General features: G+C 40.8%; 1 protein-coding gene across 1 annotated transcript in view; it reads left to right on the top strand.

The window, feature by feature from the left end:
• NWD2 (NACHT and WD repeat domain containing 2) overlaps positions 1-27,768 on the top strand; it is a gene marked incomplete at both ends in the record, with an annotated part of 216,169 nt that overhangs the window by 73,395 nt on the left and 115,006 nt on the right. Inside the window, one exon of the mRNA XM_082611480.1 lies at positions 4,262-4,350. Coding sequence (XP_082467606.1) covers positions 4,262-4,350 — 89 coding nt within the window. The remainder of the gene's footprint in view (positions 1-4,261; positions 4,351-27,768) is intronic.

Raw genomic sequence — 27,768 nt, forward strand, 5'->3', positions numbered from 1 at the left:
TTTGCCTTAGAATTTATCTCCAGCAGCTATGTGGAGCTTAAGACTGCAGTAAGAAGGGACAGGTAACAGGTCAATCAAATAGGAGACTTTTGGACTCTAAGGGCTGAGAGATGGTGAGTACAAAAATAGAGAGTAGACAAAAAAGCATAGCCAAATTCAAAAGAAGATTATGATAAAATTGACAGGATGTGGTGATATGGAAATAATGAATGGTGAGGGTGATGGTTGGGCACAGAGGACTTGGAGGGCATGGAGAGGAGGTAGCCTCTGAGAAGCTGCCAGACAGGAAATCAACCCAAACAACAACAAAAGTCAGATAAGATGTCCAGATGAATCATTGGCTAAGGGGCCAGGTAAAGAGGGAAAATCCAGGCAAGAGCAAACCTACAGAGACGGGAACCCAGGCTGGAATGACAGCTGTAGGTGGATCCTAAATAAGTTTTGTGAGCTGCCAAGAGGGAAATGACTTAATCTAACATCCATGCTCTTAAGGTTGGGTGAGGTGGGGCAGTAAGAAGTTCCAGTCCAACATGGTCATTTTGGCACTCTTATTTTTAATAAAAGCTTGGAATTAATCTAAACCCTGCTTGAAGTAGGATAATGATATTGAGTGATAACTCTGCACCAGCTAATGTTCTTCCTGCAGGTAACTCAGATACTACACAGAGACCGTCATTAATTCTGAAATCATAGAGGAATTATTTAGAAAGCAACTCTTTAAAAGCCTCTTTAGTGCTGCCAAAGTGCTAATGCATCTTTTCAAAGCATTCAGGAGCTGGACAGATACAAATGGATGCAGTGACTATAAAGAATAAATGATGACATACTTCGTCTTGATCTACACTTTTGTAAGAGGTCCCTTTTTATGTGTGACATTCTGTGACTTAATTTTTCCTATCCATGACATTCTAGTGTTTTTTAATTGCCAACCATCCGGATGTCCTGTCAGTATGAATCAGGTTTTTTGTATAATTAAGCCAGCTTATCTGTCACCCAGCATAATTAATCCATTCTATTTTAATTACTTTTTCATTTCCAGAGCCAATCATTCTATATTAATACAAATATAGGAAAATCTGTGTCACTTTTGTAATATAAGTAATAATACAGAATGCCTGTCATACACTTCCCTCACATTTTTAGAAACATTTAACATAATTTGATAAAATATTAGTATTTTGCCAGAAACACAGAAACCAGGAAAGACATCAGTATTTCAGTTCATTCACTTACTTCATGAAGTCCACTTTCTAAACCCGATCATGTATTTCCCAGAATTTCACAGTCTTGATTCCATGTCCAACCAATGGCATATTGTAATGTAGGAAGGCTTTCTGTTTCTGGAGGTAATTGCAGAGACGCATTGCCTGTCAGCTCATTTTTATCCCTGGTGCCTGTGTGGGTTTTTTCATGTACTCCTTCCTAAATTGAGCATGACTCTAGTCACTGGGGATGCAGCAGTGAAAGAGACAGAAGAAGGTCCTGAGTCCCAGTGAGCTCACGTGGCAGTGGGGGAGACACATAGTAAACAGATAATCATCACCAATAGTGATGAGTAACGTGCAAAGAATTTGAAGAAGATGGTGTGATAGAGAGAGGTCTGTAGCTGCAGGGCTCAGAGAAGGCATCTCTGAGGAGGTGGCATTAAAGGTGACACTTGAATGACAGGAGATGACATGAAATGATCATGGGACTCAGCATTCCAGGAGGAAGTCATGGCTAGAGCAGAGGTCACCAGTGAGAATATAACCCAGGAACCAAATGAACACCAGCGCTGCTTGAGTGACATAAACAGGGCAAGTGGTAAGAAATGAGCTTAGAGAAGGAGAGAACATTCAAGGTAAGGAGTGGGGATTTCATTCCAAGTTCCATGAAGAGCTGCTGGAGGATTTTAAACAAGAGAGTGATGTGATCGGATTTATGTTTTTACATAAATCTGGCTGCTCTGTGGAGGATGGATTGACAGAGGCAAGTATGGAAACAGCGAGATAGGGTCCAGGTGAGAGGTGAGTTTGGCTTGTACCAGAGGTGCAGAGAAGTAGATTCATTCAGGATTTATTTAGAGATGGATGGAGCAAGAGAACTTATTGATGGGTTGGCTGTTGAAGGGTGTATTATAGAAAGGGAAAAATCTGTCACGGATAACTGAGATTTTTATTTGTTTGTTTCATAAATATTAGGACTTCAGCACCCCTTAACCATTCTGGGAAGCTCTTGCATTTGTCAGTTTCAAAGAGTGATTCTTTGCACAGTTGCATATTTTCCATGGTTAGAGCAGACTATGGCATTCGGCTCTCTAAATTCAAATCCAGGTTCTCCAACTTAGTGGTCACATGACCTCAGGCATGTCTCTTAACCCCTTTATATTTGTTTCCTCTTACTTTAAAAATGGACTGATAATTTTCATAGGGTTTTTGACAGAAGTGACTAAGAAAATACACATAGAAAAACTTAGCACACTACTAGTCTACAGTAAGAACTCAATAAACGTTAGTAATTAGATATTGCATTTCTGTCTTAGCCTCCTTACTATGACACATTCATGTCTCGGGACCCAGTAATAAGAGTTATAATAACATTTTTAAGAAGCAAATTTCTGCTCATTTCATAATTTTTTTCATCTATTATTTGAATACTATTTTTTTTAGAGTATCTTACCAATAATCCTTGTTTAATATATTCCCAAATTCCACATCTGGTAGTATCTCTTCATTTTTAAAGTGACTTTTTGTTATTTAGGTCTTAAAAATCGGTAGCCTTTTAGAGAGATTGAATATCATCAGCTTTACTTCGAAGTTAGTGTTTTCAGCCCTTACAGTGGGGTGAGGGAGGATGGGCGCCTGATCCCAAGATTATATAAATCATGTGGAAGCTTAATCTGCTGCTTCCACCAGTGCCATAATGGCACATGGGCACTGCTCAGATGTACCCTCTTCAACGCGGTCCTCCTGCTTTCCCTTTGGACTTAGGCCCATGTTGGATCTATGGGGGGAAAAGACTCTACTTGTTTGGATCACAGGGTAATCTCAAAGACCTTGTATTGAATCTTTGGTTCCCATGTAAACGCTGGTTCCTGTCACTCTGTCAAGCTGCCGCTGCATCTCAGACTCTTGGGATTGGTTGTTTGCCTCTCAAAACAAGCTTGAGAACAGTAGGAAAGTAGAGTAGGTCAACACAGCATATGGTTGAGTTTGCATGGACAGATGTGCTTGAGGATAAGAAGGACAGTCTTTTAAATTGGTTCCTGAGTTATAAATGTGGTATGCAGATGTTTCATGGTTATGGCTGGGATTGAGGTACATTTAGCAAATGGTCCTTTTCATGAGATAACACATTAACCTAATTTTTTAAGCTCCGATTCTTATCTTTCTCTGAAGTTAGCTGGGCGAGGACCATTCTCTTTGCTGTAAGCATCTTACAGCGTCATCACTGATGTGGAGCACCGTGCAGCACAAGTGGCTGTAGAATCCCTTTCTGTGCAGAACATTCAGCATTAAATACATACATATGTTATGGTTCTTCTGGTTTCAGGTTCTCTGTTTCTTCTCGTATTTTTTAATGACACGGATAATTTTTAAATATTTTATTTTGAAGCTTTTACACACTGTGGCACATGTAAAACGATCCCCTCTCTGATATAACAGGTCCCTAAGCCCAGGGTGGGAGACGCTAATTTTGAACCATTGGCCAGTGGAACCTGCTAGTTTTAGACATTGACTCCGACAATTTGTCACTCCTGACTATGGTACTCATTGCACAGATGCTGTACTGAATCTTGTAAAAGTAGCATTGTTTCTAAATACTGTAGGGAATGATAGAGTCTGGATGTTTGTGGAAATCAGTAATCAGTGTTTGTGTGTGTGTGTGTTTTGAAATATTTACATTCAATGGAGCTACACCTGATAGCCTTACAATTTTTCCTTCTGCCTCTTTAAAAGACAATGTGGTTGTGGCTATTTAAGAGCGCCATGTGAGGGTCTACATGGGTATAAAGAATGAGCTGTGAATTCCCAGCTCTGCCAGCACCCACAGAACTTACCCAGGGCTCCCATTCTCCCTATGTGCATGGTAAACATCTCAGCTCCCCTGCTCTGTTAAGAGCAAGTCTTCTCCAGCAGGCAAATATCCCATCATTTCACGATGCAGCACCCCAGCTTGATTATATTAACGTTAATATTTATTTGTAAGCTTTCTTTTTTTTCCAGAAATGTGTACTATGTGGACATAACTCACTTTCTGTGTGTTTGCTTTTCTACCACAGACACGGGAGCAGAAAGACAGGCACTAAGAGAAAACGTGTATCCTAAATTAAGAGAATTCTGCAGAGAAAACTATGGATTAGAATTTCAGGTAACACTGATATTAATTTCATTTTTAATTATGTCAGCTAAATAACTAATGTTTGTTTCTTGTCGCAGTTTGGGTGTTATAAAATATGTTTTAAGCCCTGAAATATTTCATTTCTTTAAGCGTGGGTGAAAAGAAACACTGGAAAATGGAAGTAAAATACTTAGTCATTTTTGATGTTTTGCACTTTTATGCTCTGCTTCTTAGACCCTACCTGGTATTGGCTCATCTTTTTCTTCGTATTATGTTTATTTGCTTTTTTTGCTAACCTCCACTAATGTCAAAAAGGGCAAGGCTGCTGAGCACCTGCCTTTAAGCTGGCATCTCTAGAAATGTTTTGCATCAAAAAAATGGGACCAACTCTCTCCCGAGTATTTCTTTTTAGCAGCTTGGTCAGTCCTTGCCTTCTGTCCTTTTAGTTTTTATTTGCATTGAAGAATGTCCTTTTTCCAAAGCATTTTGGGAATTTACCATTTACCAAAAAAAAACCCAAAACCATCAGCCTTTCAAGAAACAGTAACTGTGCATGTCATTGCTAAAATTCATAAACATCCTGGCATTTGTAGACACTATTGATGAGGCCACCTAATAGAAAAGTACTAGAAGACATTGGGCATATCTTAGACATCCAAAAAAAATTTTTAAGTGAATGGCTCCTGCAACTATAGATAGCATTATTTAGTCAGAATTCGTCACCTTCATTTGCAATGGACATCTTAACTCTACAGTGCTATCCTAACTACATGTTTACATTGTTAAGTAAGGACTATGGACTAGAGGTTTGTGATGTAAGAGTACAAAATGTGTCTTTTATTTTTTTACTCTTTGGGTTGAGAGAGAGTTTTTTGAATTTTTGAATTTTATTTTATTTTTTGTACAGCAGGTTCTTATTAGTTATCCATATTAGTGTATATATGTCAATCCCAATCTCCCAATTCATCACACCACCACCCCTCCCCCCCCGCCAAAAATGTGTCATTGTTAATGGAAGAAAATTTCACCCCTCATTTGTTTCCTTCTGAATACAGTTGACCCTCAAACAATGCAGGGGTTAGGGGTGCTGACCCTCTGCGTAGTTGAAAATACATGTATAATTTTACAGTCAGCCCTCTGTATCCACGGTCCCTCCATATCCGAGGATTCAACCAACCATGGATCATTTCATACTGTAGTATTTACTACTGAAAAAATCCACACGAGTGGATCCACACGGTTCAAACCTGTGTTATTCAAGGGTTGACTGTAAATATTTTGTCTTGGTATACTTCCTAGTGCCTTCTAATAGGATGTATAAAATAAGAGTTTCAGAATGGCTTTGATCTCAATGCATAGTGTCTGTTGGCAGCAAGCCATTGTGACACACATATTGAATACTCATAAGTCACTGTTTACTTGAAAAATCATCAACCTAAATTCCTTGTTGTGAAGTCAGCACTACCTTCTCTGAGGAATCTCGTTCTACTGATAACAAAGTCTCAACTGTTAAAAAATTCTGATATGTCAAGATTCCCAAAGACTTAAACATTCCTTGGGGACTCAGTTACTGTAAAGAAATGTATCCAAGCCTATTAATCCCATCTTTGAGTTTATTTGGGTTTGCATCACTTTTGTCAGTAGAAGAAGGTTGAGCTACAGAACAGCCTCCATAAAACATGGAATTGATTAGGATTAGCTGAGGGGAAAGAAGGAAAAATATATTTTCTAAATTTTAAGTAGGTACAGGAGAAGACAGATAAAGCCAAAGGAAAACTGTAGAAGGCAAGGTCCATAGAAGAAATTGATGGCAAGGATCATTCCTGGCAGGTGTATTGAATCAGTCAATGAGATACTGGACAGCAGAGGAAACAGCACTGGGTAGAGCATGACATGGAATTGAGCCCCAGCTCTTGACTGCGAGTGACTTAGCCCACATGCTGGCCCTTTAGTGTCTAAAATGGGGGTGGTGACAGCTTACACATCTGAGGTTGTGTTTAGAATACAATATGCAAGGTTGCATTTGCTTCCCACCTTCCAAAGTAGGTTGGTTATAGAGCTTCCTGAGGCTGTGTTTACTAGAGAGATGATCCTCTTTTCTCAGCTGCAGCAAAATGTGCCAGAAGCTTCACAAAAAAAATGAATTTAGCCGTACAGTGTTCTGGATTCCATCTTTGTGCATTGGATTCAGGAGAAATGCATTTCCTAGTTATTCAAACATACCAGTCTATTTCCTGCTTTCTTGCCTTTGCTGTTCTTACCACCTACAATGCTTTTCCATCTGCTTCTTCTTCCCCTGCTTCACCTCCTAAGTCCTACTCATTCCTAGGACTCTTCCTGTCTGATCTTAAGTCATGCCCCTCTTCTCCTTGCCCACTTCTCTGCAGCTGTGTGTCCTCCATTTGGTCCCTTGAACACTTAAAGCCTTTTTCATTTAAGGATTTTCCCCTGGCTGTCTCTCTATAGGAATGCTCACCCCCTCATCTTTTCATGGGTGCTTACTCACTGTCCTTCAAGTCTCCTCTGAAATGTCACTTCCTAGAGTTGCTTCCCTAATGACCCAATCTAAAGTAAACCCCTAGGTGTGCTGTCTTTTACATCATCCTATTTTAGTTATTTGCATGGCATGTGTCAGTGTTGGATATTTTTCTTGTTTACTCATGTATTGGATTGTTTCTTGTCTTTCTTCCAAGATTGTAAGTTCCACAGGAACAGAGACTTGTCTGCCTTTATGACAGCTACATCCTAGAATAGTGCCTGGCACATGGTAAAACTCCATAAGAATGTTGAATGAATGAAGTCTCAGCCCAAACATTACTTGCTTAAAGAATTGTTCTCTGATCCCCTCATTCCTCCCAGGTTATACCACATACCCTGCTCCCCTAAAGTCCTGTGCATAACTCCCAATCATTGATCCAGTTCATTTAAGAAGTGTTTATTGACCATTGACAACATGCCAGTTAACATTCCACGTGCTGGAAATATAGGGAAAAAAACATCAGACCCTCTTCTTGTGGAGCTTCCAATATTGTTGAGAGAGGCAGACAATAAACAGTAAATTCCAGTGGTAATAGATGCATTTTACTGAGTAAATGCTTTTAAGAAAAGTAAAACACAATAAAGCGAGGTAGGGAATGCCAGGTAGTCAGAGAAGGACTGAGTAATAAGACAGCCTTTGAGCAGAGACCTGCAGAGGTAATGGAGCAAATCATGCAGATGTTTTGGGAGGAGAATTCCAGACAGAGGCAACCAGGAAAAGGGTCTGGGGTGGGAATGTGTTTAGAATATTCTAGGCACAGTAAAGAAGCCAAGTGGGAATGGAGTAGAATGGAGTAATGAGTAAGATAAATGATTGTAGGAGAGGACATCAAAGGAAGATCATACGTTATGGACTAAGAGTAAGGACTTAGAATGTTACTGAGTAAGAAGAGAAAGAGTGACAGGATTTATGTTTAAGAGGTTCACGCAAGCTTTGTGAGGGGGCTGGAGTGGGGGTAGGGAGAGATGGCAGAAGCAGTAAGGCAGCGCAAGTAAGAAATGATCATGGTGCAGACTAGAATGAGCGGCAAAGATAAGGAGACATCTGACTAGGTACGTTTTTCATCACCTGTCTATAACGTCTAAAAATTCTCAGGACTGGAACTATGTCTTATTCAATTTACCCCAGTAATTGGCCTACTATGTGCCAGGTACTTGACTATTTAGTTAAATCTCTATTGAACTAAGTTGATAGACTGCAGAGTTACACTTCAAGCAAGGCCATATACTTTTTTCTCTATGCCTGTTTGGCAGACTGTTTTCTAGTATTTCCTTTATTTTTTCATTTAAACTAAGAGTTTTAATGAAAATGCACCAGCCTCTCTGATTATGTGAACTTCAGCTAATTCCATGTGTAATATACATAGTTGACTGCTTGGAGATGGGAACATTAAATGGAAAGAATGTCAAGCCTACTCAGAGCAGAAAACTCACATGGCTCAGAGAAAGACAAGGGGTTTAAATAAGATGTTATTTGATTTGCCAGTGTTCAGTGAGTGCCCTTGACTATGGAGAAGAGGATCAAAAGGAAGAACAGGGGAATAAATTGGGAAAAATAAAGACAGATTGGGGTAAAAGCAGGTGGTGCAGGACCCAATAAATAAAGGGCTTGTAATTATCTGCAAGCCCTGCTTTCAGATGTTTCCTCTCCATTCTTATTGCTGAGACCCTGATCTAACCTTAATTACTTCAATAAATTAGATGAAGGGATTTCCCTGGTGGTGCAGCAGTTAAGAATCCACCTGCCAATTCAGGGGACACAGGTTCGAGCCCTGGTCCGGGAAGACCCCACATGCTGCAGAGCAACTAAGCCCATGCGCCACAACTACTGAGCCTGCGCTCTAGAGCCCACGTGCCACAACTACTGAGCCCGTGTGCCACAACTACTGAAGCCCGCACACCTAAAGCCCATGCTCCCCAGCAAGAGAAGCCACCGCAATGAGAAGCCTGCACACCGCAACAAAGAGTAGCCCCCACTCACCGCAACTAGAGAAAGCCCACGCAGAGCAACGAAAACCCAAGGCAGCCAAAAATAAATAAATTTTTTTAAAGCTATTTAAAAAAAAAAAATGAACAAAGAGGATCTTAACTGATCTTGTTCTCTGCTTACCCACAGTAGGTTGCAAGTCCTGGAGGAAGAGACTAGTCCTCGCTTTTTTTTTTTTTAATTTATTTTATTTTTGGCTGTGTTGGGTCTTCGGTGCTGCGCGCGGGCTTTCTCTAGTCGTGGCGAACAGGGGCCACTATTCGTTGCGGTGCGTGGGCTTCTCATCGTGGTGGCTTCCCATGTTGCGGAGCACGGGCTCTAGAGTGCAGGCTCAGCAGTTGTGGCACACGGGCCCAGTTGCTCCGCAGCACGCGGGATCCTCCCAGACCAGGGCTTGAACCCATGTCCCCTGCATTGTCAGGCGGATTCCTAACCACTGAGCCACCAGGGAAGCCCCTCCTCGCTTATTTTTAAGTCTCTGGGGCCTGGAAGAGTGCTTGACATTTACTGGGTTTAGTAAAAGTAGCAAGCAGAGCTGCCTACACCATCATCCTACTTGAGTTCTTCTATACATCACCAGAGTAACCTTACTTAAATGTCAGGTTGTCATTTCCTTTGCTTAAAACCTTATAATGGCTCCCTGCTGCCCATGGGGCCCTCTTTAATGTGATCCCAGCTGTCTCCCCAACTTCATCTGCCATTTTTCCCAACATAAACACTCCATGCCAGTTTGGCCATCCTCAGCCTATCCTTGGAGCACATCTTGCTGATCACTCATTCTTGACTTGAAAATCTCATTCTCTGTACCTATTGCAGTTCTCCCCTCTTATCAGAAATACCCTTTCTCCTCTACCCCCTACCCTTCAAACTCCAGCCCAAGTTCTTGCTTTCTAAGAAGTCTTTTCTGATTCCCAAATATTCCCCCTCTACTCCCTGAACTCTTATAATCTGCCCCGCCCTGCCCCCACAGGTGCCCTGAGCAGGAGTAAACTTGATTGGGGCAGGGACCTCTAACGAGGGTACTTGATTGATCTGGGCACTTAGCCACTGCTTCGTTTTGAAAACAGTTTCATTTCAGTCCAGCCACTCAACTTAGTTTCGTTCCTTAAGAATACCTTCTGATAGCAAACATTTTTAGTGGGCATCTAGTATTCATCTCACATCACTTAGTCACCAAAGTAAATAACCCTGTTCCTTTTTCTTCACCTTTAACATCCAATAAATCCCAAAGACCTGTGGATTCTACCTCCTAAATATTTCTCCAGTGTATCCCAGCTGTTCAAGTCCCTATTACTGTCATCTTGACTATTGCAGTAGATATGCTGCAGGCCTGTTTACCTTCATCTCGTCCTTCTCCTTGCCAGCCTCAACCCTTCCACCCACCTGGACCACCTCGTCCACCCTCCACCATATTTCTGCAGTGGTATCTCTGAAATACACATCTGACTCTTTCATCCACAAGATACATTCTGCACGTCTTAGCCTGGCATACGAGTTTCTCTTTCCCACCCCATCCACTGAGGTCTTGTCTGTCCCCTCCCACACAGGTAGCCTGTTTTAGCCTTTCTAATCTGCGTTCAGTTCCCCAAACAAGTTCTTTTTTTTTCCCCTGAGTCTTCATACCCATTGTGCCCTCTGTTTGGGTTGCTCTTAAATTGTCCCCCATGCCAATGACTAGAAAATTTTCTACTCATCCTTTAAGAAACAGTGAATTTCCTTCTTCAAGATTCCATAGTGCTTTATTTCTAGTCTTTAATAGCATCTTTCATATTGTTTTAATTACTTTTAAAATGCATTTCCCCCTAACTGGAAGCTCATCAAGGTCAGAAGTCATGTTATTTATATCTTTTTATCACCAGTCCTTTTTAGAGTACCTGGTTCATATTATATACATAATAAATGTTGATTAAAGTGAATTTATTAAATGAATAAGACCCAGAAGCTGAGTCTAGACCACTGCTGTGCAAAAGAAGTATAATGGGAATCACAGATGCAAGCCACAAATGCAATTAGATTTTCTAACTACATTTTGAAAAGTTAGGGCTTCCCTGGTGGCGCAGTGGTTGAGAGTCTGCCTGCCGATGCAGGGGACACGGGTTCGTGACCCGGTCTGGGAAGATCCCACATGCCGCAGAGCAGCTGGGCCCGTGAGCCATGGCTGCTGAGCCTGCACGTCCGGAGCCTGTGCTCCGCAACGGGAGAGGCCACAGCGGTGAGAGGCCCGTGTACCGCAAAAAAAAAAAAAAAGAAAGAAAAAAAAAGAAAAGTAAAAGGAAGCAGAAAAAAAATTTAAGAACATATTTAAACAATTTTATATCCAAAATATCATTTCAACACATAATCAACATAAAAATTATTAGTTATTTTATATTCTTTTTTTCATACGAAGTCTTCCAAGTCCAGTGTATATTTTACACTCACAACACATCCCAATTTAGACTGGCCATATTTTGGGTGCTCAGTAGTCAAATGCTCCCATGCTGGACTGTGAAGTTCTAGATGGGAGTGGTCAGGGTGAGGCCATGAGAGCCTGACTGCCTGGTAACAGGTGTCCTGATGCAAGTGATGGAGAGACTTAGTTAGAGAAGCTTCTGTAGGGAATGGAAATTCATTTGTACATGTAAAAAAAAGATCCAGATAATGATTAAGAAAATAATTTTTCACTAGTCAAATTAGTAACTTTTCCTTTTATTTGATCACTTTTGGACGTTGCATTCATAGGGTGTGTCAACTAAACACACACACACACACACACACACACAATGTAGAAACTATGAGTCAAGTTTTTTGGTGTCTTACTGAGTACTATAGCCTGGGAGACAGCCTCTCAGAGAGCTCTTGAGAAACTGTTCCGAGAGTTAAGGGGGAGGTCAGTACATATGTGATTTTGGCAAAAAGGGAACGTGCAACAGAGCACATATCTCAGTAGAAGGTTGCTACTAGTCACAAGGAACTGGTATGTTAGTTAATGGTTTTAGTGCTTTTCTAAGTATGGGAAGATGCAAGAATCCAGGTTTATAAAAATATTCTCCTGAAAATATCTAACTATCTGAAGGCCTGTTCTGCCAGGTTTCCCAGAGCACAGAGTGCCTCCTTCCTGATCTTGGCCCTGAACTCCTTTCAGGGTAGTGCTGAAGGTCATACTGCAACATGGCTGCAGTGGCTAGTGACTTAATTCTTGTAGAGCCAGGTGGTGAGCAACGTTCTTTAGTTGGCAGGTGCATAATATGAAATAGTTAATGCAGTGTTCAAAAGCACTGTGGGGGCTTCCCTGGTGGCACAGTGGTTGAGAGTCCGCCTGCTGGTGCAGCGGACACGGGTTCATGCCCCAGTCCGGGAAGATCCCACATGCCGCAGAGCAGCTGGGCCCGTGAGCCATGGCCGCTGAGGCTGCGCGTCCGGAGCCTGTGCTCCACAACGGGAGAGGCCACAACAGTGAGAGGCCCATGTACCGCAAAAAAAAAAAAAAAAAAAGCACTGTGGAATCGGGGCTGAGTAATGATATGAGGCAGTAGACTAAAACTTACGGTCAAGCAGTTCATTTGCCTGCTGTCTTAAGACTTAAACTTTATTTGAAATCTAAAAGAGGAAGGTGATGGAAACCTTATTTCCCGATATTAGATGAACAGTCCTTGTCTTGATGGGTGCCATTTGTTACCTTTTGCAGCTTTGCTAAAGATAGCTTTAAAAAAATTCCCCCATAAGCCCTTGCAATTAAGTATAACAACTTGGTCTCAAAGCAGGAACTCCGATGCCGACGCAGCCCTTTTCCTTCTCTCCGGCAGGCAAGTGTTGAGTCCCTAGGTGTGTAGGGAAGTGTGAGTGAAACCTGCAGCTCCAGCCAGCAGGAAGATCTTGCCAAACCTGCTCTCTGCCTCACAATGCCATTGTGGTGCCACCTGAAGGCACCAGAGAGGAAGATGCTCATCCTTGGTGAAGGTACATCCTGAGGCCCCTTTGGTCTAGAGTTTGTCCTCCTCTTCTTTGCTTGACATTCCATCTCTTCATGTTTCCTTTGGCAGCACAGGTCCAGACCTGTCCACCTGTTTTTTTCATCCCTAGACCCCCAAGTAGGTGTCATCTTCTGAAGCTGGTGCCTGTGTGTGAGTGAGCCCCATATCAGCATCTCCAGCCCTCACCAGAGTTACATGCAGATAGTTGTTTTTTGAATGTTAAAATATCTAAAATGGAACCCATTCCTCTCCCTTTCCCAATTTCTCAGTTGCTACTATTCCCCAGTCTTCCAGACTTTAAAATTGTGGCTCATAGTTCATTCTTCATCCTTTACAACCTAGATCCAAATTGCACTGTTCCCCGTTGATTCACCTGCCACAGTGTTTCCTGGAAATTGGCCTGGTCTTCCAGTTTCACAAGGCTCTGTCTTTACTCAGACTTCTGTTTCTTTTCTTTTCTTTTCTTTTCTTTTTTACATCTTTATTGGAGTATAATTGCTTTACAATGGTGTGTTAGCTTCTGCTTTATAACAAAGTGAACCAGCCATACACATACATACGTTCCCATATCTCCTCCCTCTTGCATCTCCCTCCCTCCCACCCTCCCCATCCCACCCCTCTAGGTGGTCACAAAGCACCAAGCTGATCCCCCTGTGCCATGCGGCTGCTTCCCAGTAGCTATCCACTCCACGTTTGGTAGTATATATAAGTCCATGCCACTCCCTCAGCTCGTCACAGCCTACACGTCCCCCTCCCCATATCCTCAAGTCCACTCTCTAGTAGGTCTGTGTCTTTATTCCCATCTTATCCCTAGGTTCTTCATGACATTTTTTCTTTTTTCTTAAATTCCATATATATGTGTTAGCATACGGTATTTGTCTTTCTCTTTCTGACTTACTTCGCTCTGTATGACAGACTCTAGGTCCATCCACCTCACTACAAATAACTCAATTTCGTTTCCTTTTATGGCTGAGTAATATTCCATTGTATATATGTGCCGCATCTTCTTTATCCATTCTTCCGATGATGGACACTTAGGTTGCTTCCATCTGCTGCCTATTGTAAATAGAGCTGCAATGAACATTTTGGTACATGACTCTTTTTGAATTATGGTTTTCTCAGGGTATATGCCCAGTAGTGGCATTGCTGGGTCATATGGTAGTTCTATATTTAGTTTTTTAAGGAACCTCCATACTGTTGTCCATAGTGGCTGTACCAATTCACATTCCCACCAGCAGTGCGAGAGGGTTCCCTTTTCTCCACACCCTCCCCAGCATTTATTGTTTCTAGATTTTTTTGATGTTGCCATTCTGACCAGTATGAGATGATATCTCATTGTAGTTTTGATTTGCATTTATCTAATGATGTTGAGCATTCTTTCATGTGATTGTTGGCAATCTGTATATCTTCTTTGGAGAAAAGTCTATTTAGGTCTTCTGCCCATGTTTGGATTGGGTTGTTTTTTTGTTATTGAGCTGCATGAGCTGCTTGTAAATTTTGGAGATTAATCCTTTGTCAGTTGCTTCATTTGCAAATATTTTCTCCCATTCTGAGGGTTGTCTTTTGGTCTTGTTTATGGTTTCCTTTGCTGTGCAAAAGCTTTGAAGTTTCATTGGGTCCCATTTGTTTATTTTTGTTTTTATTTCCATTTCTCTAGGAGGTGGGTCAAAAAGGATCTTGCTGTGATTTATGTCATACAGTGTTCTGCCTATGTTTTCCCCTAAGAGTTTGATAGTTTCTGGCCTTACATTTAGGTCTTTAATCCATTTTGAGCTTATTTTTGTGTATGGTGTTAGGGAGTGTTCTAATCTCATACTTTTACATGTAGCTGTCCAGTTTTCCCAGCACCACTTATTGAAGAGGCTATCCTTTCTCCACTGTACATTTCTGCCTCCCTTATCAAAGATAACATGACCATATGTGCCTGGGTTAATCTCTGGGCTTTCTATCCTGTTCCATTGATCTATATTTCTGTTTTTGTGCCAGTACCATACTGTCTTGATTACTGTAGCTTTGTAGTATAGTCTGAAGTCAGGGAGCCTGATTCCTCCAGCTCCGTTTTTCGTTCTCAAGATTGCTTTGGCTATTTGGGATCTTTTGTGTTTCCATACAAATTGTGAAATTTTTTGTTCTACCTCTGTGAAAAATGCCACTGGTAGTTTGAGAGAGATTGCATTGAATCTGCAGATTGCTTTGGGTAGTAGAGTCTTTTTCACAATGTTGATTCTTCCAATCCAAGAACATGGTATATCTCTCCATCTATTTGTATCATCTTTAATTTCTTTCATCAGTGTCTTATAATTTTTTGCATACAGGTCTTTTGTCTCCTTAGGTAGGTTTATTCCTAGATATTTTATTATTTTTGTTGCAATGGTAAATGGGAGTGTTTTCCTAATTTCACTTTCAGATTTTTCATCATTAGTATATAGGAATGCCAGAGATTTCTGTGCATTAATTTTGTATCCTGCTACTTTACCAAATTCATTGATTAGCTCTAGTAGTTTTCTGGTAGCATCTTTAGGATACTCTATGTATAGTATCATGTCATCTGCAAACAGTGACAGCTTTACTTCTTCTTTTCCGATTTGGATTCCTTTTATTTCCTTTTCTTCTCTGATTGCTGTGGCTGAAACTTGCAAAACTATGTTGAATAAGAGTGGTGAGAGTGGGCAACCTTGTCTTGTTCCTGATCTTAGTGGAAACGGTTTCTGTTTTTCACCATTGAGGACAATGTTGGCTGTGGGTTTGTCATATATGGCCTTTATTATGTTGAGGAAAGTTCCCTCTATGCCTACTTTCTGCAGGGTTTTTACCATAAATGGGTGTTGAATTTTGTCGAAAGCTTTCTCTGCATGTATTGAGATGATCATATGGTTTTTCTCCTCCAATTTGTTGATATGGTGTATCGTGTTGATTGATTTGCGTATATTGAAGAATCCTTGCATTCCTGGAACAAACCCCACTTGATCATGGTGTAGGATCCTTTTAATGTGCTGTTGGATTCTGTTTGCTAGTATTTTGTTGAGGATTCTTGCCTCTATGTTCATCAGTGATATTGGCCTGTAGTTTTCTTTCTTTGTGACATCTTTATCTGGTTTTGGTACCAGGGTGATGGTGGCCTCGTAGAATGAGTTTGGGAGTGTTCCTCCCTCTGCTATATTTTGGAACTGTTTGAGAAGGATAGGAGTTAGCTCTTCTCTAAATGTTTGATAGAATTCACCTGTGAAGCCATCTGGTCCTGGGCTTTTGTTTGTTGGAAGATTTTTTTTTTTTTTTTTTCTATTCTTTTTGCGGTATGCGGGCCTCTCACTGTTGTGGCCTCTCCCGTTGCGGAGCACAGGCTCCGGATGCGCAGGCCCAGCGGCCGTGGCTCACGGGCCCAGCCGCTCCGCGGCATATGGGATCCTCCCAGACTGGGGCACGAACCCGCATCCCCTGCATCGGCAGGCGGACTCTCAACCACTGCGCCACCAGGGAGGCCCTGTTGGAAGATTTTTTTTATCACAGTTTCAATTTCAGTGCTTATGATTGGTCTGTTCATATTTTCTATTTCTTCCTGATTCAGTCTTGGCAGTTTGTGCATTTCTAAGAATTTGTCCATTTCTTCTAGGTTTTCCATTTTATTGGCATATAGTTGCTTGTAGTAATCTCTCATGATCTTTTGTATTTCTGCAGTGTCAGTTGCTACTTCTTTTTCATTTCTAATTCTATTGATTTGAGTCTTCTCCCTTTTTTTCTTGATTTGTCTGGCTAATGGTTTATCAAATTTGTTTATCTTCTCTAAGAACCAGCTTTTAGTTTTATTGATCTTTGCTATTGTTTCCTTCATTTCTTTTGCATTTATTTCTGAACTGATCTTTTTGATTTCTTTCCTTCTGCTAACTTTGGGGGTTTTTTGTTCTTCTTTCTCTAATTGCTTTAGGTGCAAGGTTAGGTTGTTTATTTGAGATGTTCCTGTTTCTTTTTTTTTTTTTCTTTTTATTAGTTTCTGCTTTATAACAAAGTGAATCAGTCATACATATACATCTGTTCCCACATCCCTTCCCTCATGCATCTCCCTCCCTCCCACCCTCCCCATCCCACCCCTCCAGGCGGTCACAAAGCACTGAGCTGATCTCCCTTTGCTCTGCGGCTGCTTCCCACTATCTATCTACCTTACATTTGGTAGTGTATATATGTCCATGCCTCTCTTTCGCTTTGTCACAGCTTACCCTTCCCCCTCCCCATATCCACAAGTCCATTCTCAAGTAGGTCTGTGTCTTTATTCCCGTTTTACCCCTAGGTCCTTCATGACATTTTTTTTTTAATTCCGTATATATGTGTTAGCATACGGTATTTGTCTTTCTCTTTCTGACTTACTTCACTCTGTATGACAGACTCTAGGTCTATCCACCTCATTACAAATAGCTCAGTTTCGTTTCTTTTTATGGCTGAGTAATATTCCATTGTATATATGTGCCACATCTTCTTTATCCATTCATCCGATGATGGACACTTAGGTTGTTTCCAGCTCTGGGCTATTGTGAATAGAGCTGCAATGAACATTTTGGTACATGTCTCTTTTGGAATTATGGTTTTCTCAGGGTATATGCCTAGTAGTGGGATTGCTGGGTCATATGGTAGTTCTATTTTTAGTTTTTTAAGGAACCTCCATACTGTTCTCCATAGTGGCTGTACCAATTCACATTCCCACCAGCAGTGCAAGAGTGTTCCCTTTTCTCCACACCCTCTCCAGCATTTATTGTTTCTAGATTTCTTGATGATGGCCATTCTGACTGGTGTGAGATGATATCTCATTGTAGTTTTAATTTGCATTTCTCTAATGATTAATGATGTTGAGCATTCTTTCATGTGTTTGTTGGCAGTCTGTATATCTTCTTTGGAGAAATGTCTATTTAAGTCTTCTGCCCATTTTTGGATTGGGTTGTTTGTTTTTTTGCTATTGAGCTGCATGAGCTGTTTATAAATTTTGGAGATTAATCCTTTGTCAGTTGCTTCATTTGCAAATATTTTCTCCCATTCTGAGGGTTGTCTTTTGGTCTTGTTTATGGTTTCCTTTGCTGTGCAAAAGCTTTGAAGTTTCATCAGGTCCCATGTGTTTATCTTTGTTTTTATTTCCATTTCTCTAGGAGGTGGGTCCAAAAGGATCTTGCTGTGATTTATGTCATAGAGTGTTCTACCTATGTTTTCCTCTAAGAGTTTGATAGTTTCTGGCCTTACATTTAAGTCTTTAATCCATTTTGAGCTTATTTTTGTGTATGGTGTTAGGGAATGATCTAATCTCAAACTTTTACATGTCCCTGTCCAGTTTTCCCAGCACCACTTATTGAAGAGGCTGTCCTTTCTCCACTGTACATTCCTGCCTCCTTTATCAAAGATAAGTTGGCCATATGTGCGTGGGTTTATGAGATGTTCCTGTTTCTTAAGGTAGGATTGTATTGCTATAAACTTCTTTCTTAGAACTGCTTTTCTGCATCCCATAGGTTTTGGGTCATCGTGTCTCCATTGTCATTTGTTTCTAGGTATTTTTTGATTTCCTCTTTGATTTCTTCAGTGATCACTTTGTTATTAAGTAGTGTATTGTTTAGCCTCCATGTGTTTGTATTTTTTACAGATCTTTTCCTGTAATTGATATCTAATCTCATAGCGTTGTGGTCGGAAAAGATACTTGATACAATTTCAATTTTCTTAAATTTACCAAGGCTTGATTTGTGACCCAAGATATGATCTATCCTAGAGAATGTTCCATGAGCACTTGAGAAAAATGTGTATTCTGTTGTTTTTGGATGGAATGTCCTATAAATATCAATTAAGTCCATCTTGTTTAATGTATCATTTAAAGCTTGTGTTTCCTTATTTATTTTCATTTTGGATGATATGTCCATTGGTGAAAGTGGGTGTTAAAGTCCCCTACTATGAATGTGTTACTGTTGATTTCCCCTTTTATGGCTGTTAGTATTTGCCTTATGTATTGAGGTGCTCCTATGTTGGGTGCATAAATATTTACAATTGTTTTATCTTCTTCTTGGATTGATCCCTTGATCATTATGTAGTGTCCTTCTTTGTCTCTTGTAATAGTCTTTATTTTAAAGTCTATTTTGTCTGATGTGAGAATTGCCACTCCAGCTTTCTTTTGATTTCCATTTGCATAGAATATCTTTTTCCATCCCCTTTCAGTCTGTATGTGTCTGTAGGTCCGAAGTGGGTGTCTTGTAGACAGTATATATGGGTCTTGTTTTTGTATCCATTCAGCCAGCCTGTGTCTTTTGGTCGGAGCATTTAGTCCATTTACATTTAAGGTAATTATTGATATGTATGTTCCTATTCCCATTTTCTTAATTGTTTTGGGTTTGTTATTGTAGGTCTTTTCCTTCTCTTGTGTTTCTTGCCTAGAGAAGTTCCTTTAGCATTTGTTGTAAAGCTGGCTTGGTGGTGCTGAACTCTCTCAGCTTCTTTTCTGTAACAGTTTTAATTTCTCCATATAATCTGAATGAGATCCTTGCTGGGTAGAGTAATCTTGGTTGCAGGTTTTTCTCCTTCATCACTTTAAATATGTCCTGCCACTCCTTTCTGGCTTGCAGAGTTTCTGCTGAAAGATCAGCTGTTAATCTTATGGGGATTCCTTTGTGTATTATTTGTTGTTTTTCCCTTGCTGCTTTTAATATGTTTTCTTTGTATTTAATTTTTGATAGTTTGATTAATATGTGTCTCGGCATGTTTCTCCTTGGATTTATCCTGTATGGGACTCTCTGTGCTTCCTGGACTTGAGTAACTATTTCCTTTCCCATATTAGGGAAGTTTTCAACTATAATCTCTTCAAATATATTCTCAGTCCCTTTCTTTTTCTCTTCTTCTTCTGGGACCCCTATAATTCTAATGTTGATGTGTTTAATATTGTCCCAGAGGTCTCTGAGACTGTCCTGAGTTCTTTTCATTCTTTTTTCTTTATTCTACCAGCCTTCTGTTTCTTGATAGCTAAATGATTATGGCAACGTCTTCTTGATCTTTCCTTACCCTGGGTGTTTTTGTGCTCCAGTCCAGACTGTACATAGCACAGCAGCTGCTCAAGTAATCTTTAAACCATATTTACCAGATCATTCATTCTAAGATGCATTTTTTTTCACATTTTTACGTCTCAGAAATCAGGATTCATCTTAAACAAATGGTGTGTCTTGGTGTAATTGGCAGTGCATTTCTTTTTTAGTGGAATGTACAGTATTAGAGCAGCCTACTACTGATGAATTTTAAATTCAGTAAAATGCAGCACATTATGTAATTTATGGGGTACAGTGGAAACGGCATAAGTTTTTGTGTTAGAAAGACTGGGATTCAAATTCTGGGTCTGCAAAATACCAGTCCTGTGACTCTGGGCAAATTGCTTGATTTCCCTGACACACAGTTGACCCCTCTGTAAAGTGAACGGGGTAGTACTTATCTTCCAGGATTGTTACAAGAATTCAGTGAGATGATGCAACATGCCTGGCATGTGGAAGGTGCTTAACCAATGTTCATTTCTTTCTTTCACCTTTTTTTTTTTTTGATATGCGGGCCTCTCACTGTTGTGGCCTCTCCAGTTGCAGAGCACAGGCTCCGGATGCGCAGGCTCAGCGGCCATGGCTCACGTGCCCAGCCGCTCTGCGGCATGTGGGATCTTCCCAGACCGGGGCACGAACCCGTGTCCCCTGCATCGGCAGGCGGGCTCTCAACCACTGCGCCACCAGGGAAGCCCTCTTTCACCTTTAAGTCTTTCTCCTGAACAAGAACCTAGTGTAATGAAATTATTCATATGCATTTTTCTTTTGCGTTTTTGAGTACAGTAAGAGACCTTTGATCAAGGCATCTGTCTGTCTGAGCAGTGCTTCGTGTCTGGTGCAGAAGGAATGTGAATGGGAAGAATATTCAAGAAATATTGTCATGCACACAAGAAAGGATTATGTAGCAAGACTAAAACATTGGAGGTCACATTATCAGCTTGTGAGAAGATTTCTCTAAATTCCTTAAATCACATCTTTAGCATATCAACTAGCACTAGCGCTCTGACCCTGGAGATCTAATATGGAGAGAAGAGGGCCCAGCTCGTCAATAAGCCAGAGCCAGGACCTACCCAATGTGGTCTCTAGGAAAATGGTGGAAGGAGACAGAGAGGGGCAGAGTTCGGGAGATCTGCTTCCCCATCCCCCTTCTCCGAGTTCTGCTTCAGAAAAGGGGAGGTGGGTTAGATGAGTGAGAACAGGTGGGTGCCTGCGTAACATTGAGGGCAGCTTACCTCTGCTCTCTACTTAGGACTCTGGAAAGAGATGGCCTTACAACAATCATCTCCCTGCCCCTACCTCTGCCAACAGACCTGGGTGTGGCCACATCATGGCCATGGCAGCAAGAGACCATGAAGTTTCACTTCCAAAGCTGCCCTCAATTACTGTGTGTCACATATGCTGAATTAAGGGCCACTGTTAGTCTCCATGACAGGGAGAGGTGACCACACAAAAGGGCTAGGGTGGAAAAACTGGATGGAACGTGGGCCCAAGGCCTGGGACTTCTCAGCCCCAGGAGGGGAGGGTGGCCCTGATTGCTGCAGAGCAACACTAGGCTCTGACCAGGCTGAGAGAGAGAGGCCAGTCCGTGGGTTACAACTGCCCCAAGCACAGCCATGCTGCCAGCAACCAGGTGGGCAGTGGGCATCACCTGGAGTCTGTGCCCTAGAAATGCGTTTTTCCCCTTCAGGATATGAGGTCACCCAGACATCATGTCAGGAAAAGAAGGAGGCTTTTGAAAGGATCGGCATCTTGATTCAAGAGAGAATAAGCACTTAATAAAGAGTCCTTGGAAACATGAATTCAAACTAAGGTTGAAACTGGATAGAACAGAAGCTCATTTTACCCTGATAACCAGAGGATAGAGACTTAGGCAGGAGACCCAAACCATTTTAGACAAAATAAAAAAGCTACATTCTCTATGTACGTCCAAGTTGTAGGTTAGGTGAAATTCTGTGAGTCTTATATTAGCCTGACCTTACTAATAATTACTGACTAATAATTCCTTAGTCTCACACTGAAGGTCCATCATCAGTTGTGTCCACCTGCTTTTCTTCCACTGCATCTTCACCACCGCCCTCCTGTTCTACTGAACCCAGTCTCCTTCTCTATATTCATTTTCTCCTCCTGACTGTCTGCCTGCTAGGAGTCTCAAAATGCATTTTGCCTCCTGAGTTGCCAAAATACGTCATTGGCTTTATAATTGATAGGGTATGTTGTGATGCCCTTGGTCTTTTCTCCACATTGTCAACTAATCACTTCTTTTCCATTGTCTATTAATCAAATGTGTGCCTCTTTCTAAAATGAAATGCATCTCCCCTCATTGAATCACATCATTTCACTCAGGCCAGCATTTCAATTTGTCTAGCTCGCTTTGCATTTTGATTCTGTCCATCAAAGCCTGGACAGGCCTTACGAAGTTCCTATTCTGTAAAAAGTCTTAAAAGCATGTTACATCATCCTGCTCCCATCCATGAGCCCGTTTATAAAAAGGGGAAAGGAAGATTAATAGAGAAGATAAAAGGGAAGGAAATCATTATGTCATCGTTGACCTTCCTTGCTCCAGTTGAATTACAAATATTGGCTCAACATTTCTGCAGTGTGGAATGGCTCTTCTAGAATTCTCAGGCCTGACTTCCCAAGCCAGTATTTTTGTTCCTCCTTTACTTTGTGCACATAGGCAATTTTATATAGAGCAGTGGCATTGTGGCAAACTCCAAAATTTACTGGAGGAGCTATACTTCACTGAACACTTAATTCCGCTGAATGGTGGCTCTCAATTATGCCAACTCTGGAAATCACCCAAGAGGATTAGTCCCTCAATAAACAGAATGAGAAATCCCCATTTGCAGGTGACATTTAAGTATCCCAGTCAGGTCCAGTCACCATGAAGTCTTTCTCAGATTCTGAACACAAGGTAGCTATTTCTTTCCATCCTCATTTTCTATTTCTTGTAGGATGGAGAGGAGACCTTATAACAAGTCTTTGCACAAAGAACATTCATTTAAGAGGTCTGCTTTGTCAGTAATTAGTTATAAACCATTGGAAAAGTAACTTAAGCCCAGTTTTCTTATCTATTAAGCAGAGTGTTTCTTCAGCCCGATCTTGTTTCCTCTCAGCTCCCAAAATGATAATGCTATGACCTCATCTCTATATGGGCAGGCCGTGTCACATTTCTGTCTTTGCAGTTCTGTCCTCTTACCCTCTCTGAAGAACAGTCTCCTATGCATGTATCCTTCAGGTCCAGACTCCTGTCTTACTTCCTCACTGATGTCTACCCCAAATCCCCAGGGCAGGTTAAGGTGCTTGGTCCCATGGGCTTCACTCATTTATTCACAGACATTTATTGAGCCTCTGCTCTGCATAGGCCAGGTTGTGGGTGCAGTGGATACCTTAGTGTTGAAAACAAACATAGTCCCTGTCCTCAGAGTTTACAGTCTCAGAGAATACAGTCATCACAACAGTGGCCATGGTGGTGCTTACTGCAGAGGAAATACAGGCAGCTCTGGGTGTGCGTGATGGGGGGGGGCCTCATCGAACCTAGAGGAATCAGGAAGGCCTGCTGAGGAACTGATGTCTACGCTGAATGCTGAACGATGGGTAGATGGCCAGGTTAAACAGAAGAGTATTTCAGGCAGAAGGAACATATCTTCATAAGCAAATTTGGGAAGGAACTTTAGCATTAGGTAGTACTCACTGCCTGCCAAGCACTTTTTCTAAGTGCAGTATGTACATTAACCTGTTTAATCTTTACTATGAGCCTAGGAGGTAAATTCTATCTTCTACATTTTACTAGATAAGGACACTTATTAGAAATATAGAAGTAAATAACTGCTAGAGATCCCACAGCTAATAAGTGGCAGAGTCAGAATTTGAACCAATGTAGTTTGGCCCCAGTGTCTGTGCTCTTAATTACTGCATCAAAAAGCCTCTTATATTCATACATTCACAAAAATTTGTATGTGTGTATTGGTATGTAAATGTACATGTATATATGTAAATACATGTGCATATGTAAATATATGCTTGCTCACATGTTGTACAAATGCGTGTGAGGAGTATATACACAGCTGGAGTGTGACCCATGAGAGAGAAAGTGGTATAAGGTAAGGTTGGAGAGTTAGGCAGGGACTAGGTCATGGAAGATCTCAGAAATCAGGTCATAGATTCTAGATACTATCTTTGGGTGATGGTAAGCTTAAGCATGGAAAGTGCTATAAAATAATGTTAACAGCCCAGGTTCAAATCCCACCTCTGCTACTCGCTACCTGTGTGATTTTGAGCAGGTTACTTCTCTGTTCCTCAGCTTTTTCATCCATAAAATAGGGATAATATTTCTGTCTACTCATAAGTTTGAGTAAATAAGTTACTCTATGTAGTGTCTGGTGGAATGAAAGGAAATCCTAACATTGGCGATCAGATTTGCATTTTAACAAGAACCCTCTGCCTGTGGTGTAGCGAATGGATTAGAAAGAGCAAGAACAGAAGCAAGGAGATGATTTGGGAAGTTGCAGCAGTGATGCAGGCCCAGGTACACAGAGCAGATCACTCCCATACAGTGGTTGTTGAAAGCCCGCTGCCAGGAACAGAGCCAACTTTGGGTTTTTCACTCAGGCACATCATTTGTTTGTGATCAAGTGTCCTGCCCTGGAAGGCACTTGGTGCCTAGCTGCAGCCGGGCTGAGGTTCCTTTATATGGTGAGTCTCCAGCTCAGACTCAACCTAGATGCGCACAGCTCCTGCCTTGCAGCAGCTTCTGTCTCCAACGACTCCTGACACCTTCTCTGTGTCCCCAAGTTCATTAAGCCTCAATAGGCAGAGGTTCTGCCTCGGTTAAGAGTTCAGTTCTTTCTTACCATCACATTACAATTGTTAGGACTGTCCAGAGGCTGAATCTCCCAAGACACAGAGGCATCAGGTCTGAGCAGTTAGTCGCCTTTATGAGGCTTTGGATGAAACATTATCCTAACTCACCCTGTTGGATCCTCTTTCTTTCTGGTGATCGTGTACAACCACTGGGGCCAGCCAGTTCTTTCTGGGCTTGATTTAGGTCCTGATTTTCCCAGAAATGTCTGTCTTAGTCATGCTCCCATATATCCTAGTCATATCTCATGACCAAGAGAATAATTGCAGGTGACCTAAAGTCGTCAGTGTTTGCAATAGTTCTAGTAAAAGTGTGGCCAAGGGTTTTTTTGTTTTGGGGTTTTTTTTTCTCTTGTATCCCATGCAACTGGGGAAAGTCATTCTAACCAGAGTAAGAATTTGGTAAGTATAAACAATAACTTTTCCCTGGTAAACAGTATCTGACAAACCTAGTCTGAGGTTTAAGACTCTCTGCTTACCTTCTCCTGTGAGATGAACATTCTAGTAACAGGACACGGCTACTAAGCTACATTCAAATGAGTACTGGTTGCATTCTGCACTGACCTTGAAAGTTATATCCATAGCACAAGAATGTTATCCCTGTTCAAAATTTTCTGAACCTGCTCTGTGTTCTTTTGAATGTTTTTAGCAGTAACAGATACTTACCCTTTTTAAGAATAGATTTGATTTTTTTAGAGAGCTAAAATTGTTTTCAAAGCCATGTCTTATAAATGTAAAGGCCAGTAAGGCTGGAGAAATACCGTTTTAATAAAAACAACCTCCCAATTATAAAGGGGTGAGAGTCTTTTAATACAAAATGAGATAATTCCTACAGAGGAAATGCCCTGGGCAATGGCAGAATCATTAGAGTGAGTGTGTAGCCTCCCATGGTAATAACTTTGAGGAACACCCTTCATCTTAGTACCATGTCTGTTCAGAAACAAAATCAGTTATATTGTCTCAGTAGTTACATTGTTTTGCATTCAGATAGTGTCATATAACATGGGAAGATTGAGAAAGAAAATATTTTGGAAAATATTTAAATTTCAGAGGTTCTTTCTGAAAAAGTGATCATGTGAAGCCATTATGAATTGAAATTTGACCTTTTTTTGTTACATTTTTGTAAAGCATAAGGCTATTATTTGTTTCTTACAGGTTGCTTTATTGTTTGTTCAATAATCTTGGTATTTAAATCATTATGTCTGATTTCAAGTGGTAAAATTTGTTAGGGCTTTTATTCACTGGCTTTTTGTTTGCAGACCAATTCAGCACATTATAATGAGCATGATAAATTAGCTTCCCTAAGAATATTTTTAAACAAGTGAAAAAAAATAAAATCACTTTACTTTTATACTTAATGATGAAGTAAGTAAAGGCACATAAAATGTGCTATCAACAAGGTAGTATTCCAATAAATAGTAAATTAGATTCCAGTCTCTGCAGTGCCTGGACATTAGGCCAAAAGCTAAACTTAATTTTTTTAAGTGTGTAATAAATCTTGTCTTATTGAGCACTTTGGGTTCCAGCCACTTCTTGCCAGTTATTGATCATGTGGATATATTGCGTTTCTGTTTGCCCATAATGGTGTTTTGTGTTGTGAAAGCTAAATGTTTCATCTATTTATTTCCTGCTTGTCTTCATGGTTGCTTGATTTTATTTTTCATCATTTTCTGCTCATAAAGACACTTGAGAAAGAACAATTTAAATATTCTCTTACTTCCAGCTTTTTTCTTTAAACAAAGCTACTAAAGCAAGGACACATGGAGTTGTAAAGACCAGGATGAGGCAGTGGTGGCCAAACTTTAAGGAAATAACAGATGCAAAAACTATTATAATAGACTCCCATAGGTGTCAAATAAATCATGTGATATTTAAGCTTCTATTTAAAAACATAATTGAAAGCCTTGTTTTGACTTTTACCCTGGTCATTTGGCTCACATATATTTAGTTAGATCTTATTGTTTAGCTCTTAATACACTAGGTGCTTGATTTAAACATTCTGTTCTTGCTCTCAGTTCTTTGAGTTGGAGATGTAAGACCTGTGGAAAATCACAGTCCAAGCTAGCTGTGCAGGCTATCATTGAGATACAATTCGGTTCACACATAATAAAATTTGCCCATTTAAAGTGTGCAATTCAATGTTTTTAGTATATTCCCAGTTGTGTAAGCATTACCAAAATTAATTTTAGAACATTTTCATCACCCAAAGAAGAAATCCTCTCTCCTCTGGCTATCATTCCCTAATTGCCTTATTCCCCTCCCTCCCAGCTCATTTTGACTGTAGGTTTGCCTGTTCTAGACATTTCATGTAAATGGAATCATACAAAAGGTGATCTTTTGTAACTGGCTTCTTTCACTTAGGATAGCATTTTCAAGGCTCATCCATGTTGTAACATGCATCAGTATTTCATTAATTTTTTTTAGATATTGATTGATTGATTGCTGTGTTGGGTCTTCATTGCTGCATGCGGGCTTTCTCTGGTTGCAGTGAGAGGGGGCTGCTCTTCGTTGCAGTGCACGGGCTTCTCATGGTGGCTTCTCTCGTTGCAGAGCACGGGCTCTAGGCACGCAAGCTTCAGTATTGTGGCTTGTGGGCTTAGTTGCTCTGCAGCATGTGGGATCATCCCTGACCAGGGATCGAACCTGTGTCCCCTGCATTGGCAGGCAGATTCTTAATCACTGCGCCACCAGGGAGTCCCTATTTCATTACTTTTTATTGCCAGAAAACATTCCATTGTGTGGATGTATACTACATTTTATTTATCCATTGATCACTTGATGGACACTTGGATTGTTTCCACTTCTTAGCTATTATGAATAATGCTCTTGTGAACATTCATGTACAAGTTTTTGTCTAGACGTAGGTTTTCATCTGTCTTGGGTATATACCTAGAAGAATTGCTGGATCACGTAGTAACTCTGTGTTTAACCATCTGGGGAACTGCCAGACTGTTTTCCGAAGTGACTGTACCATTTTATATTCCCACCAGCAGTGCATGAGTTTTCCAGTTGCTCCACATCCCTATCAACACTTGTTTATCAGTCTTTTTGATTATAGCCATCCTAGTGGGTATGA

This window comes from Mesoplodon mirus (genome assembly GCF_964341445.2).
Source record: "Mesoplodon mirus genome assembly, chromosome: 2".
Taxonomy (NCBI): Eukaryota; Metazoa; Chordata; class Mammalia; order Artiodactyla; family Ziphiidae; genus Mesoplodon; species Mesoplodon mirus.